The following is a 16,408-nucleotide window of genomic DNA, read 5'->3' as shown; positions in this document are numbered from 1 at the left end:
AGTTCCCACTAATATCCAGCAACTTCGCACAGCCATTGAAGAGGAGTGGACCAACATTCCACAGGCCACAATAGACAATCTGATAAACTCTATGCGAAGAAGATGTGTTGCACTGCATGAGGCAAATGGTGGTCACACCAGATACTGACTGGTTCTGAGTCCCCAGACCGCCAATAAAGCAGAAACAAAATGCACATTTCAGGGTGGCCTTTTATTGTGGGCAGTTTGAGGTACACTTGTGCACTAATCATGATGTCAGATCAGCATCTTGATGTGGCACACCTGTGAGGTGGGATGGATTATCTCAGCAAAGCAGAAGTGCTCACTATCACACATTTAGACAGATTTGTGAACAATGTTTGAGGGGAATGGTAATATTGTGTATCTGGAATGAAGTTTAGATCTTCAAGTCCATCTCATGAAACATGGGAGCAAAAACAAAAGTGTTGCGTTTATGTTTTTGTTGAGTGTATTAACGATACCCAATTTAGCCATTCAACAGTGTTTGTTGTGGAATTTGGGAAATATTGTTATACTCCAGTCCAGCAGGTGGCAGTAATGCTCCGTATGCTTCGATATGTCCGCCGCCAAAACGCTCATTTCACAGAAGGAATATTTTTCTTTTCGGAAGAAGATCCCGACAAAGCGGCCCTGTTTCTTTTTTCAGCTAAAAAAAAGTCGAAGAATCCGAAAATCAACGATGTATGCCAGGACAAATACCGGCAGCACACATGGAGACTTTCAAGATAGAAACGGAGTGAACTACGTGACATCGACAGAGTCTTTCGGCCACTGCTCTCAATTGTTCTGGAAAAAGGACCCCAACGACTCCGGAGTAAGAAAGCCAGCTGCTGCCATCACCAGCACAGTTAGCTAGCTGACACAGCGCTGCAGCATCCCGCAGCTAACGGAGCAGCCATTCACCAGCTAAGCATCGAGTGCAACCTCTGGTTGTGCAGTTGATTGTAACCGAGTGTCTGCGGTGCAGTTTAACAACACCGGGTAGTCTGAAGCTTCCATCGGTACCACAGAACAGCTTCGTTAGCATCCTGCTAACGTACCTATCGTCATGCTGAGCGGCTATGGCCTAGTTAGCCTCCGAGCTAAGTGGCTAGTATTTATTTTCTCTTATATATAGTTGACTTTAGACCTCCTCGGTGGGTATCGTAAAGTAAGACGTGGAGTACAGTCCTGTCGCTGGGCTGCAAAAAGGCGCCGAATGATTTGCTGGTGAGAAAATAACGTGAATGCAGCCAAGCATCACCGAGCTGAAGCTAGCTGTGGACTAGCTGTCCCAGTCAGACACGGCAGCACCGGAGCGCAGTGTTTTCATTCGGGATGCTAACATGTGCGAAACTCTGTCTCCAAAGACCAAGTGTAGAAATCGCGGAAAAGTGACGGGTTTCTGTGAACAGTGAGAAATCTAAGTTGTACGTGATATATTGCGATATTGTTAGCGAGCAACGCAAAGTAAACACGGCCAGGCTGCCCCACAGGAAACGGGAGCGGAAGACGCCCCGCGGAGGAGTTTGAAAGACCCCTTTGTGACGGTGGACTGTGCGGTGCATTCATGGAGCTCTGCGGCCAAAAAGATGATGTGCACACCGCGCACAGGCCCCCGGCATCAAGTCCTTTATTTACCAGTGGTTTTAGCCGTTTGAATGTGCGCGGCCATCGCTGCTGTTTACGCTGTCACACGTGCGAGTTAAAAATACAAGCTGCTCTCTGAGAGGCTGAACACACAGGCCGAGCTCATCCCAGGCAGCCGTTAGATATCATCTGTGTGTGGCTGACCTCCACACAGCTCCATATATGTTACATGCCTCAGTGGTATCAAGACATGTTTGGAATAGTGATTCTCATGTTCGTAGTTTAGTTTACAGTACCCTAATTTAAAGTGTTTGAGAGATGCTTTTCCAAAGATTTAGTCACAGTCAGAAGCTGCCTTCATCGTTTTTTGTCTGTCTTGTGCTGTATGATTTGCTTTCTCTGGCTGCATTGATTAAACATGCTGGTATGGGTCATTCTTGCTTTTATGTCTTAATGTGTATATATTAATGTGTGTCATCATATTCCACGTTAATGTATTTGTCTGCTCTGTCACAGCCAAGTTCAACGATCAGCTGGTGTGATCAGCTCCCTTCTTCCTCGGCAGCCCTCTCCAGCTCCAGTCTCTCCTCAACATCACTTTCTAGCTCAAGTCTCTCCATGGAATCCCAAGCACCAGCACCGCCACAAGCATCCACGGCGTCGACGGACGACATGGAGTCAGACGAGAGGCCATACGTCTGCGATATGTGCACCTGCGCCTACAAGCACGCCAGCTCCCTGCTGAACCACAAACTCACCCACAAGACTGGAGACTTCAAGTAGGGCCTCACTTTTATTTCCTTTGTCCTACTGAAATGTCTTGCCCCTAACCTCTATTTTTTTACCTCTAAAACTCAGGTGTGACTTCTGCAGTAAGCCCTACACCAACTACATGTCATTGCGCAACCACATGCGAATCCACGGTCAGAAACGCTACATGTGTGACCTTTGCGGTAAGGCTTTTCGCCTGGCCCGGTACCTCCGTAACCATCAGAGGATCCACGATGACGGGCCGAATCGCTTCGACTGTCCTTCCTGCTGCAAGAGCTACAGGACCATGCTGGAGCTGGCTCAACACCGCTGCACTGCTGCGGCATCCAATCAGGTAGGGCTGGCGATGGGGTGGGCTTCAGTACAGGTTTAGGATAGTAGTGACATTTTTGCAGCAAAACACGTGTGTGGTTTTCTATGTGGAAGAGGTGGTACAGGACATTAAATGTGGCGTTTGTGGTCAGTTTCACTCCTGCACTGTAGAGTGTGACTGTATCTCCCCAGAGGAGAAAGATGCACTGTGCTCAGTGGCAGCAGCAGCCATTTTAAACTTTAATGTTTAGGTTAATATTAGAATGCTGTGCTTCTGCAGCAGGTGCCTCACTCTGTGTGTGTGTGTGTTTTTTGCTTGAGACCAGGGCTAAGGTGCGTCACATCAGAGACTTAAAACTCTAGTGAAATTTAAATAATTAGAATAACATTCACTCCTTTTTCTTCCAAACTTTGCCGGATATATTATTACTGGCTTTTGTTTGGCAGAGTGTGCTCATATGTTTGTACTGAATTGTGTGTAGCAACAAAAATTAATTTTATTTAATTCAGAGGTGAAACCCTACAAATTGGAATTTCACTTCTTCAGGTTTATTATTTTATATAAATGTACTTTGGAAAGTTGAACTTTTTTTCTTCATCCTAAAACCCCCACTATTAATAGCTGTAACAGTGTAATAGATGGTGAGTGTCTTTATTGTCTCTGAAAGTGGCAGTGTGTTGTAAAATAACACCTTGCCTCTACCATTCTGACGAGTCCCGGCTGTGGCTGCATGATGGTTGTGTGAGGGTCAGCTGTGGGGGAGAGCTGGGGATCTAACAAGAAACCATAATGGGTCCTAAACCAAAGTCTGCTGCTATGAATTGAGAAGCTTCAAAACTGAAGCCTGTGTCCAAAAACTTTGTTACCGTAGCTTCAGAAACCAGTGATCCAGCATTCACAGACCACAACACTTCACACCGTGTCTGGCTACAAGAGGGGGCCTAGAGCCAAACTTCTACCTCTTCTATTTCTGTGTGTTATACAACTCTGTGTGTATAACACATATTTGTCATACACAAACTCCTTCAAGGCAGATCTCTGATTTTAAATTCAGAAGTCTTAAATCAGAATTGCAATATGTATCAAATATTACTTATATGTATTCAAGACTGTTTGATGGAGTAAAGTTGTGTGTTTTTTGTGAAATGGTGCCACCATCCTCCCTGACAGTGGCCTGTGTGGATGGTGATTTGCATGGATTACAGTTGCTCTCCAGTGTGTACAAACGTTGTGACGACTAACTCTCTTCCAGCCCCCTTGCTGTGAGCGCTGTGGAGTTAGGGTTAGACCAGGGTTAGGCTAAGTTTAGGGAAAGGGTCAGGGCTTAGCCGACAGAGAATGAAAACAATTCAGTGGATTTTCCTCACAAGTATAGTAATCCAAACTTATATGTGTGTGTGTGTGTCTGTGTGTGTCTGTGTGCATGTGTGGGGTTTGGTTCATAAGAACCGGTTCAACTGCCCGTCCTGCTTTAAGAGCTACCGAACCATGCTGGACCTGGCCCAGCACCGCTGCAGCGCCGCGGCCAAAAACCAGGTTGGTGTGAGCGTGAGTGAGCATGTGTGTGTTACTTTGTGTGTGTGTGTGTGTGTGAGGGACTCGCTCCGAGAAAGGGCCAACGTGTCCAGGTGTTTTAGATGAGGGCGGTCAGGTGTGAACTGTGGATACAGCCGGCCCCTGATGTTCTGGTGTTCTAATATAAACTCAATCCAACATGCTGTACAGAGAGACTTTGTCCCATGTCGCTGTCCTCTGTTACTACATTGGTGGCAGTGCATGCCTGGTTTTAATGGATCCAGGTTTGTGCAACTAATGACTTTTGAGGTTATTTACACTCATCAGGAATCAAGAAATTGAGATATATATATATATATATATATATATATATATATATAAACTACAAGAAGACAGGAGTACTGGAGTACCAGGAAACAGGCACGTGCACAAACAACTTGAGCTAAACCATGTGGGCCCTCATCTGTAAACAGCTTCAACAGTGGCCACAGGTTGGAGGATAGGCGACCTGGCTCTAATCAGGGGGAGATCAACATGGTTAAAACTGCTAAACAAGATGTAACCAGTTTGGAGTTTAGAGTGTGTATAAGCTTCACTTGATGTCTGTGTGTATGTGTGTGTAAAATCCGACCACTCCATCCCCTCATGTATCATAGGTTTAAAGACAGTGGAGGGAAGCGTGAGAACTACAGCAGCTTTAACTCTGGTCAGCACGAGAGGCTGATTGAATGTGGAGGAAAACAGTGTCATCACATTCATCTGTCACCGCGCCACAACTCTGTGTCTCTTATCAACAACACAAACACTGCTGGCACGAGCAAGCACACTGACACATTTAAACCCTCTCGTCTCTTCTCCCCCGCCCCCTCCAGTCTGGTGGTCGACGTTCCAGTTTCGCCTCTACTCCTCGCCGTCAGCAGCAGCAGCAGCAGCAGCAGCAGAACAGTGCGAGCTCCATGATGCAGCCGCAGCACGGACACAGCCAGCAGGACCCCCTGCCCTCCCACTGCGTCTCACCGATGTCCCAGGGCGGCCCGTCTGTGCCTGACCCCCACCAGGTAGGCAGGAGGAAACTTACATCATGCACCTTTATGCAGTGCAGTCTTCCTGTTGTTGTTGGAGTTTGTGTTGAGTGGTCTGTGTGTGCCAGCAGGGCCATCCCAGCTCAGTGTCCTCTCAGAGCAGCCAGCAGAGCATGAGGAGCTCGTCCTCCAAACACGTCTCATCCTCCAGCGCCACCCCGTCCTCCTCCTACTCCTTGCTCCAGCCCCTGGTGCCAGAGGTAAAGGAGATGAGCTCGGGATACACTAGGCTGAGCGCCATGGTAGGAGAGAGCACGCCACACACCCGCCGTTCGCTATCTGCTGGCTAGCAGCCTTCTCCCTGTCTGCTTACTAACATCAGGAGAGAGGGACTAATACTTTACTGCTCTGCGTGCACCTGTCGCCTCCTCTCAGTTCTGTGGATAACTACAAGAGTAATGATTTAAACACATCTTCACATGTGAAAGGTTTCCAGAAATGCTGCGAGCTGTTATTTTCTTTTCTATTTGTTCAGTAAGTAGATTGTTAAAAATAATAATGTAGGTCCTGGCAGCCTAAAATGGAAAACTACTGAATGACAGAGTGGTCTTGCTCACCACAAAACCTGTGTGGTTACTGGAGAGACACAAATAATGGGTTAGGGTTGTGTCTGTTTGACCTGAACCCCTGTCTTAAGATATTAGCATCAATAGTATGACCATTCAGTTAATGAAGCAGCACTAATAACCTGATATTAGGCGCATATGTGGAAGAAGACTCAACTGAGCTGATGGCTCTTTGTGTGGGTCCTCTCCGGAGGTCGGAGGCTCTCCAACGCCACTAACTGGGGCTGTGCCACTTCCTCAATCTACCTTTCATACTTTCCACTAACCATTCAGTTCATAATGAGTCATGTTTCCATCGTGTACTGTTTGTCTTTATAATGATGTCTCCACTGTCACACAGACGCTTCATGGGCTTTCTTTTGTTTTTTTATAAGAGATGAAATCGGCAGCTGTGTGTCGGTAGCTGTGTGTCGGTAGCTGTGTGTCGGTAGCTGTGTGTCGGTAGCTGTGTGTCGGTAGCTGTGTGTAGCCAAGTGAAAGTAACATGTCTCATTGTCTTTAGTAAACTTAACCTGAGACACCTGAAGGCAGGGGACTGGACCATCTGACAGTTAGCATCAGCTACCTTTAACTAATCGGACTGACAAATTGCTGAAGAGGAAACTCAACAGAATTCTGAGGGTCTTTAAAAACCTGACAGGTGTCAGTAGACATAAGGGAACATACCTGCCTTACAGGACACTGATTGGCCTGAGCCACCCATGGTTCTGCCACACACCTGGAACATCTGTGTTCCACACAGTAATTAATGTAATGCTGTTTCCCCGTGTACTGCCACATATGGAGAGGTGTCCTCTTTGTTTTCAGCTGCTTGCTGCTCTGATCAGTCTTTATCCCGCTCATCTCATCTGTTGTCGTCCTGTTTCACTTAACTGTACATTATCACCACGAATGACGCAGTCCTCTCTCTCTTCTCTCCCTCCAGCCGAAGCACCAGGACACTTTCTCTCTGGCCCCCCAACGGCCCCTCACCATCAACCCCATCGGTCACTCCCTCCATCCGAACGGCGCGCCCACGCTCAAGCCCTCCCCCGTGCCACGCACCATCCAGGCTATGCCCTGGGAGCAGCGCTCCCTCTACAATCAATGAGACTCCTGGGAACCAAGCACTCACCCCTCCCCCCTTCTCCTTCACGTCGCGTCCACCATCACGACCACCACAGCCCCCCCACCCCCAACACACACGCCCTTCTTCTCCGCCCCCTCCACCCTGCCCGTTTCAGAATCAGGGGATGGAGGACGGTCAAACGCCTCGTTTATTCCCTCACCCCTTGTTTGGAACGCTGTGTTGGGAATGGGGAAGGGCACCATTGAGAACTAGTTGAGATTGATTACTGAGTAGTTAGGTTTTTAACGATGTGTTGCCTTGACCCTCATGTATGATCTATGCCATGTACTGGATATAAGTTAAAGTGTCTGTTCCCTAACCTGTCCTCACTAAGAGTTTATCTCTCCCTCCTGCTCTAGTTATGAAAATATCTATCCTACCCCTATGAATAGTGCCCCCAGCCTTTCCATATGTTAAATTAAAACAAAAGGCTATTTTTATCAGGAGCGTGTTCCAACCCCTGAACGACGAGGGATCCACGGGCGCCACGTTGTCAAAGTAACTGTGACAAAAACCTCCTCCTGGGTCTGGTGTTTTTGTTTTTTGGGGGGCGAGGAGAAGGGGTGAAACCATTCTGTTTTTTATTTTGTTGTCTTTTAACAAACCCCTTCGACCCGTCCAGATTGAACTTTGTGTATATTGTGCGTACGGAGGTGTACTGCGATTCCGTTCCCCTCACCGCCCACACCTCATCTCTGCGAGCACTCTAAACGGCAAGGACCACGACAGAAACAACCGTTGTTCTGAGGACAAACCAAGCATTTCACATACACGCCAGTTTGGCTTCTGCTGGGTTCTGGAACCAGAAGCCCGACCTCCTTATTTTAACACAACCTGAAAGCTCACTTTGTTTTATTTCTAAACTTGCATCCGACTGGTGGTTTGTGGTTATTGTAGTTTTCAATAATAATAATAATAATAATAATGTTGGCTGGGAATCAACTGTAGAAGAAGAGCCTTCATCCCTGTTTGTGTTCCGACTGTTACAGTGTTTGTTCCTTTCACATTAAAGCACTTTAGGACAAGTGCTGTGTAACTATTACTGTCTCTGTCGCCCCCCCCCCCCCCTCTAACCTGTGAAGATGTAACGCTGCCTTACATCGACCCCCGCCTCTCATTCAATGACTTGGCAGTCAGTGCTGGGCCCGGTTGTTGAGCCCACAACACTGCTGCACATGGCCAAAATCCAATACATCCTGTACTCTGGACCTGCCCACACCACCCTCCGTCTGTGAAGAAACCCCATCATGCCTGCATCGGACCGATTCCAGGATGGATTCAGTCATCACCCCAGTAAAGCTGCCGAGCTCCCGGACCTGTGTACCACGGTCCATTGGAGGGATAACAGTTTAATTCAAGGATCCAGTATGTAGTTCTGTTAGGTTTTCTTGCTAACATGGTGTTCATGGAAATGCCCACACTTCTACTGACATTTGTATTTTTTTCTCTTTTTAAAAGTTGTTTCTATTTTTATTCATGACATGTTTTCATTGTTTTCTCTCTCCTTGTAAAGTGTCTTTGAGTATTTAGAAAAGTGCTATACAAATAAAATGTTTTATTATTATCACCACCGTGCTGCTTTCTTTTGGACTCTGGATTTGTTCCTAGATCATCTGAAACCCTGTGCCTGATGTTTGACTTTTCTCTTTTTAACCTGAAGCTCCATGATGCCAAAGCATCGTCTGCTGATGAAGACGGACGGGTGAGTAAAGGACTCTGAATGACAAAGCAGCCTGTCGTACATTTGTTTTATAAAAGCACAGTGAGCACTGGGGCGGCCTGCGTTAACCATTGACATGTCAAATGCACTGGATTGGTCCAAAAAGGTTTCAGATTTCACAGCATTGTTTGTGTCGCTCTAATCCAGAGCTGAGCTCTATTTTAATTTACTTGAACTCCACCTCTTAGTCGTGCAGGACTCACACCCGTCTGAGTTTGTGTTGGTGCTGTAATGACTTCTTCTGCAGCATGAAGGACTGGAGCGTTAAACCCAGGTCTGAGTGTGTTTCTGTACTTCGATGTTTCTTATCCTGTATGTCAGAGCAGGCAAAGATTTAAGAGCCAGAACCACATCCATCACCTGGATTATTGGATCAGAATTAAAACATTAGGTCAAACAGGCTGTTTAGCTCTGCTCTTGTCACAGGAAAAAAATAACAGAATCAAGGACTTTTTATTAGGAGGACGTTTTTAAACCGGATTAAAACCCTCAGGTTCCAGTAACATGGATCATAATAATATTGATCATAATAACATGGATCATAATATTGATCATAATAACATGGATCATAATATGGATCATAATAACATGGATCATAATAATATTGATCATAATAACATGGATCATAATATTGATCATAATAACATGGATCATAATAATATTGATCATAATAACATGGATCATAATAATATGGATCATAATAACATGGATCATAATAATATGGATCATAATAATATTGATCATAATAACATGGATCATAATATTGATCATAATAACATGGATCATAATAATATTGATCATAATAACATGGATCATAATAATATTGATCATAACATGGATCATAATAATATTGATCATAATAACATGGATCATAATAATATGGATCATAATAACATGGATCATAATAATATGGATCATAATAACATGGATCATAATAATATTGATCAGGCCTCGTGTCCTCCGTTTGTTCCCTTTGTCTTCTTATGGTCCAATCTGCGTGCACGTGACGAGAACGCGCGCTCCTGCGCTTCTCCCAAACAGATGAACGCGCTGGGCCGCGCGCTCTTGCGGGGCCGTTTAAACGCGTGGAAGTTGCGCGCCGCGCGTGACTCCGTTGCGGTTCGACGTGAATTAATTTCCCGGTGCGCGTGGACGGAGCAGAAGATCCGCGCGGGCGCTGGTTATCGATAAGTAATCGTTTGCGGTTTCGATGGCCCGGCTCCGTGGGCTTTTCAGGGCCTCGTCTGAATCCAGGCTGAGCGAACTGCCGCGTGTTCCGCTCAGGTGTGAGCGGGCCGGCACGCTGTCAGTCAGCGCTGACGGGTTCTTATCAGGTCCTGACGACGTTCATTAGAAGCAGCGGGTCCCCAGACTACATGACCCGGAACCGGTCTTTTCTGGTCCAAAGCACCACAGCAGGCCGCAGGCCCCTAAATAATAATAATAATAAAACATGGCTCATCTGTAAAATCATTTTAAACATTTTGTGGTTTCATTCATTGGAGCGTCGGGTTTTATCGAAGATGGATTTCAGAACAAGACGAACAGTGAAGCAGAATGTCTGCGCATAAACACAGACACGTTCATAGAGTCGGACCGAACTAACGGTGAAACACGTCCCGCAGTAACTGGGTCTCTGCTTCAGGCTGCTGGGCTCCAGCGGGCCTCCCAGCTGAAGGCCCCGCTCCCAGCTGAGGGCCCCGCTCCCAGCTGAAGGCCCCGCTCCCAGCTGAGGGCCCCGCTCCCAGCTGAAGGCCCCGCTCCCAGCTGAGGGCCCGCTCCCAGCTGAAGGCCCCGCTCCCAGCTGAGGGCCCGCTCCCAGCTGAAGGCCCCGCTCCACCTGCCGTGGCGGGCCGCAGGCTCGGTGTAGTTCCCCGTCTCTGCCGCTGGGTGGCGGTGGTGGCCCGGTCTGTGTGGTTTCAGCAGGTTTAAACTGATCGTTCGTTAAAAACACCGAGAGTCAAAGAAATGAATGAAAACCAAGTTATGAAGTGTGTTTGTAGCTTTTTAAGCTTTTAGAGGAAAGTGGCGTTGGAAATAAAACTTTACTGACAGAAGCACGTGCAGGCAGCTTCTCACACAGGACCTTTGTTTTTAGATCCAGAGTAATGATTACTTTAAACTCTGCACAATATTCACACTATAAAAACTACAACATAAAATAAGAGCTTTAAAATAAGAGCACCTTTACTTTACTGTCCACATGAGGAACATGAAGAACAGTCTGGATGTGCAGGACTTCAGGAGATCCAGTTCCTCGTCCGTCCTGCTGGCTCCTCCCAAGAAGACTTCACCTTTATTTACTCATCTAACTGAACATTTCCTGAATGTTGTGTCTCAAACTTTAACTAATTCTGCTCAAAGGAAAACATGATGCATTTTGTTAAACGCGTTTTCATTTCTTTCAGGAACTTCTTACTTCTCCTCTCTGATTTCTGCTCCCTTTGCGCTGTGGCTGCACGTTATGACGTCATTAATGGAGCGGGTTTGCGCAGGTGTGATCGAAACGAAGGCGTTTGAGCTGATGGGTGTGGCCCGACCACTACCTGCTCTCATGGGTCGGAACATGTTGCTGGGTCCCTCCCTCCAGTTGGTGTGCCTCCTCCTGAGGTCTGCAGTCGTTGGGTCATTGTGTTGATCGGTGGAGCTCCTCCCACCACAACACAACACAACACTCTTCTTTTAATTCGATCATTCGATCATCCGAACCGCCGCATGGAAACAGTCCAGCTGCTGGGACCCGGGCTGCGCAGCTTCAAATGAACCGGACTGAGTGTTTTTGGCCATGTGGTTAAATCAGCTGTTGTTTCAGGTGAGCGCTCCTGTCAGCTGGAGTGTGTGTGTGAACAGAGGGTTTGTTCCAGATTCATCAGTGACTCCCTGTCCAGGCTGGTTTTTAGATGTTCCTCAGCTCTGTGTCTGGCTGCAGAACAAACTGCAAGTTTAATGTTCCACTCCATCTACAGCAGCTGTGGCTTTCTCAGCCAAAAATAAACTTCCTGCACTTCAGTGAGGTGTGAGAGGAGCAACACGTCTGAAATCTGCTTTATTAGAAGAGATGTGTTTTTATTTCTAAACATCTGAACATTTGTCATGTAACATCAGGGCCACATGTCTCTGCACACTCTGACAATGACACATAAACACTTAAACTGATAACTTCTGTACATAGCACATGTTGCTGATCTGATTTTTCTTATTGCTTATTCTTGTTTTTATTTATTTAATTTATTTATTCTTACTTTGCCTAAAATAAGCCTCCTGTCTTGATCTTAGTTCAGCTGTGTACAGTCATGTGACAATAAACTTCGTGAAACTTGAATCAAAACATTTTACTTGAACCTTCTGCTTCACAGTGCAGAGAACATGCAGCGTTCCACATAAAGGCCCGGTCATCGATGAAACATGTGGATAAAATGGCTGTGATCCAGTAATGACGGCCTGACTCTCTTTAACCCTTCGTCGCTTCATAAGCAGCTGGCTGCACGGTGAGGATGGACAGTGTGAACTGACCCGTCCTCCTCCAGGCAGACCTGTTTTCACCACATCAGTGCAGGAAGTGAGAATTACAGGTTACTCACCCACAGAGACATGTTGATGAACTGAGCCAAACTAACAGAAATAATCTAATCCAGAGTACTCACAGGTTTGTGTGGACTCTCCTTTCTATTGAGCCAGGGACCAGATGTTCCATACTTCAACTGACGGCTGCGATGGTCTGACTGTGAGACTGAAGGGTTCATTTTAACCTCCAACTCCAGTTATTTACTTTGTCGTGAATCTTCCAGGATGAACGTGTCTGTTTAAATCATGCTGTTATTTTAAACCTGCTGAATTTTACAGATTTGGGGAGTGAACATGAAGAAACCACGTGGATTCAAAGGTCCGTTTGGTTACTTTGCACATTTAACAGAAGAAAAATGAACGTTCTATTAACAATGTTTTGACTTTGTGCTGTTTTATTTCAGTGTTTGATGATTTATTTTGAATCAGAGCAGCGTTTATTCTGTTCTTAAAGCTTCTCTGCACCTTCGGCCTTGTTCTACAATCAGGATGTTCACAGTACGTGTATCCCACCCTCTGATCTGTCCTGTTCTGCTGCCTTTGGGCCTGAATGTGCGTACAAAGCTCTGGAAGTGTGACCAAAAATGGCGTCTCCCCAACAGATTTCCTTCATCATGGTGTTGGGAGCTGTGGGGAGGAGCCCGGCGTCACATGGGTCATGTGATGGAAAGTCTGTGAGTAGTTTTCCTTTTTTGATTAATACTCTCTGTGACAGAATGCAGGCAGCTTTATGTTTAAGTGTTAATGTGTCCCATCTTTAGCTGCTGTTTATGAACAGTGCTGGGATAATAAAGGGCCGGTCTGTATATTTAGAACTCACTCCCCCTGCTCAGTTCATTTTGATGCTGTCGCTGTTTGAAATCATCTAAATAAGACTGTTCCAGTGATGTGTGAGTTTAATTATTTATACTATTACACATCTTGAGCTCTAAGATGCAAACATTTGATCTAAAGTGCATTTTGAGCTCGGTTGTGATTTCTGTGTGACCGTCACTTTAAAGGAACCACTTGTCTGTTTTCCTGCTGAAGGAGCGACAGACTGCTACAACTCATTAGGTAGAAACACAGAGTGCGTGCTGGCACCTCTGCATTCACATGTCGTGGTCCAACAGGTCACGCTCCCCGATTTTCTAGACTGTAAACGTTACAAACAGCCAACAGCTCAGGAGGCCGAAGGTCAGCTCCACCGGAAACCAATGTCTGAGGTCATATTATCGAAGAGCGCCGGGGAAGGAATAATTGGCAGAAATAGGTAACATGAACAGGAATAAGATGCAGGCTGTGACGTCTGTGTCTGCACTGATGGTGGATCTCATTAGTCCAGCAGCAGCACTCATCCTGCTGCTGCTGCAAACATGCATGGAACTGATCTGAATGTGTGCGGTCAACAGACACACAGAGCTCACTCACTTGACTTTCAGTGTGACCAGGTGATCTGAGAGGAGACTGGGGACGGACTGGATCCTGGGACATCAGAGTGTGTCTGTATGTAGAAGGCATACAATGCACAGCATGGAAACCTCTTGTCGAATGTTTATGTTTGCTATAAAAAGGATGCGTGGATGTGTCCTTTCTGCCTGAGCAGGCGCATCATTACAGGCTGTCTGATGAGGACGGGTCCCTCCGTCTGTTTCTGCAGGAAGGGTTTTGAAGATGCACAAGATGTTTTCTACCTGCAGCCTCTGGAAGAGGAGGACGGAGCCTGGGGAACACCTCAGGAAGGGAAAAGAGGTTTGTGTTAAAGAGACGGGGCGCCCCAACGTTTGAGTATGAGCCTGTCTCCCTGATGATGTAACACAGAGCACAAAGTGCTAAAAAGGCATTTTACACATTTAAAGCCTCGATGACGTCTTTCTAAACATCATGAGGCTGATCCAGAGTTAATCTTAATCTTAATCTTAGAGGAGCTATTTTCTACTAAACTCCTCACACCCAGGATATAAACATTAAAGGGACAGTTCATAAACACTGCTCTCTGTGAAACACATCAGGTGAACTGTCGCTGTGGACTACGTTTAGCGGCGTATTAATCCATATTCTCTCTCTAGTGAAGACATCGTGCAGCAGGATTTAGACAAACAAAGTACGGTGTGTGAATATGTTGGAGGGCTGGTCAGAGGGCGAACACACAGAGCCGGTTAGCAGGTGTCTTTCCACAGGATGACAGCATAGAACGTCGCTCAGCTTATCCTTGAAGCTTTGCCTGTGGTGTCTCCGGTCTCTCAGTTGTAGTTTGCAGCGGAGCATCTTTCCAGCTTCACGCTGCCTCTGCCTGGTGTGTATTCGATCATGTAGCTGCCGGTAAGGAGCCTTATTTTGGAACGTGGTGGGCAGCCAGGTCACACACTAAACAAAGCGCTCGGACCTTTTTTTTATGCGACAAAAGTAAATCCAGCTTCCACTGCCTGCCGTGCAGAGACCTCACCTCACAGCTGTGCAGGAGGAAGAGATGAGCGCCACCCAGTGTTGTTCTTCAGTTTCCCCGGGCCCTTCGGTTCGTCTCCTCCTTCTGCATTCCCGCCTAATCCACCCTGTTCCTCTGCAGCCTTTGACCCCCAATCTCAGCCCCTCCCCCAACACACAGGAGAAGCTCTGTGGACCGGCCCACTGATGCTCACTAATGTTCAGGCCGTTTCACGTCTGGAGCTGAACTTAACTTTCTTCATGTTTTATCCCCATTTATCTTCAGATGATCACAGCCTCTAATGGAAGAATTAGAAGCTGAAGATGTTTCAGGTTCAGCCGCTGGTGGAACAGAACCAGACAAATGAAGACCTTTGTCTTTATTTTGTCTTTATCAGGATCACTCTGATTCGTGTTCTGGCGTTTTACAGAATCAATAAACTGTTAAGACTACTCGGTATTTGTTGGATATTTCTTAAGTTGCCGCGTTCAAAATCCACTCGAACTCAAGGACACGAGGCTTTTTTTGCTTTTGACCATAAATACACATTGCTGGTGATATGTTCACACCTTCACCTGAGTTACATTTGAATGCTCTGACTTCCTTCATTAGGTGCACGTGTGCAATATAACAGCCACAAACTTTACAGAATCTGCAAACATTTCAGCTCTCAAGTCAACTCCAGACGCTCCAACTGTGATTCTGGGTTAAAAACATGTTGTTACCTCTGAAGACACTTGATAAAATGTCCCAGAGTCCATGAAGCTTCTTTACAACAGAACAGGGAGAAACCAGAACTGGTGATCAGGTATTGACAGACCGCTCTAAGAAGACATTTAGAAACCAGGATGAAAAAGCCTTAACTTGACACATGATGTTTTAAGTTTAAGAAAATGAAGGGAGCTCTAAAATGCTCCATTAAAAGATGTAGTTTATAATACAGAGCATGGAATGGAAGGCGTGTGTATCGCCCTCCACTACAAGAAAAATACACGTTTTTTACTGTATGTCTCCAAAAACACTTAAATTAAAAATAATGTTGACCTTAAGTTCTAAAAAACACATTTTCTGTTAATTTTCTCCACAAAAGTCTCAAAATACATCGTTGGATGTGACCCCTGCACCCAGCTGGTGACCAGAGAGAGAGTGTGTGTGTGTGTGTCAGAACAGAAAGAGATAAAGGGGACGGACGGACGCGCCTGTTGTTGTGATGTGGATATATTTAAGTTGACTAATGTGTAGATTTTATTCTATGTGCCCAACATCAGCTGATTTGGAAACGCAGACATGTTCAGCCATGATTAGACACCGACACTGCTGAAATACAAGAGAATTCAGTTCAACACGTTCACAGAGAATTGTGCTAAATTATGATTTTCAAATAAATCACGATTCAACCGCTTTGAGGGTTTGGATCCATTTTGTGCACAGGAGCCATTTTCTAACCAGGCGAGCGCACCAGAGTGCCACGTCTGCTCCGGGCGTGTACAGTATGGCTACAAAGTCTAACCAGCCTCCCTCACAGAGAGGGAGAGAGAGAGGGAGCGAGGGGGACGGAGAGAAGCCCATTGAAACCCCACTTCATAACAGAAACACGGGAGAGCCGCAGCCAAAGCCTGTGTGGTTGGTGGCGGAGGTGGAGGCAGGCCTGTGCACCAGCCTCCATTTTGAGAAACCATCCGCACAGAGGGGCGTGCGGCGCTGTAGCCCCGGCGACTGCGCCATATTTCCTCTGCGCCCCCTCACCACAGAAATGTACTAAACACGGGTGGAGG

The 16,408-nt window shown here is 46.3% G+C and overlaps 1 protein-coding gene across 4 annotated transcripts; it reads left to right on the top strand.

Annotated features, from left to right (window-relative positions):
* Window positions 1-620: 620 nt before the first annotated feature.
* LOC114431310 (zinc finger protein 646-like) lies at window positions 621-8,515 on the top strand. 4 transcript variants are annotated; one of them, XM_028398899.1, is made up of 7 exons: window positions 621-835; window positions 2,107-2,369; window positions 2,449-2,695; window positions 4,121-4,210; window positions 5,062-5,247; window positions 5,343-5,513; window positions 6,763-8,515. In XM_028398899.1, the coding sequence occupies exons 1-7, from the start codon at window positions 701-703 to the stop codon at window positions 6,925-6,927; spliced, it is 1,257 nt and encodes a 418-aa protein (XP_028254700.1). In that variant the 5' UTR covers window positions 621-700; the 3' UTR covers window positions 6,928-8,515. The 4 variants fall into 4 exon arrangements, with proteins under 4 accessions (XP_028254700.1, XP_028254702.1, XP_028254699.1 ...); XM_028398901.1 differs by having other exon boundaries at window positions 5,340-5,471; XM_028398898.1 differs by having other exon boundaries at window positions 5,340-5,513.
* The last annotated feature ends 7,893 nt before the right edge of the window (window positions 8,516-16,408 follow it).

The sequence above is a fragment of the Parambassis ranga genome, unplaced genomic scaffold (genome assembly GCF_900634625.1).
Source record: "Parambassis ranga unplaced genomic scaffold, fParRan2.1 scaffold_66_arrow_ctg1, whole genome shotgun sequence".
Lineage (NCBI taxonomy): Eukaryota > Metazoa > Chordata > Actinopteri > Ambassidae > Parambassis > Parambassis ranga.
This window is presented reverse-complemented; position numbering and strand designations above follow the sequence as displayed.

Bases quoted from the DNA above. Each gene is read 5' to 3' on its own strand.
- LOC114431310 (XM_028398898.1), top strand. From the start codon at position 701: ATGTATGCCAGGACAAATACCGGCAGCACACATGGAGACTTTCAAGAT. The intron at 4,211-5,061 runs GTTGGTGTGAGC...CGCCCCCTCCAG, and splicing joins GCGCCGCGGCCAAAAACCAG to TCTGGTGGTCGACGTTCCAG. The intron at 5,248-5,339 runs GTAGGCAGGAGG...TGTGTGTGCCAG, and splicing joins CTGTGCCTGACCCCCACCAG to CAGGGCCATCCCAGCTCAGT.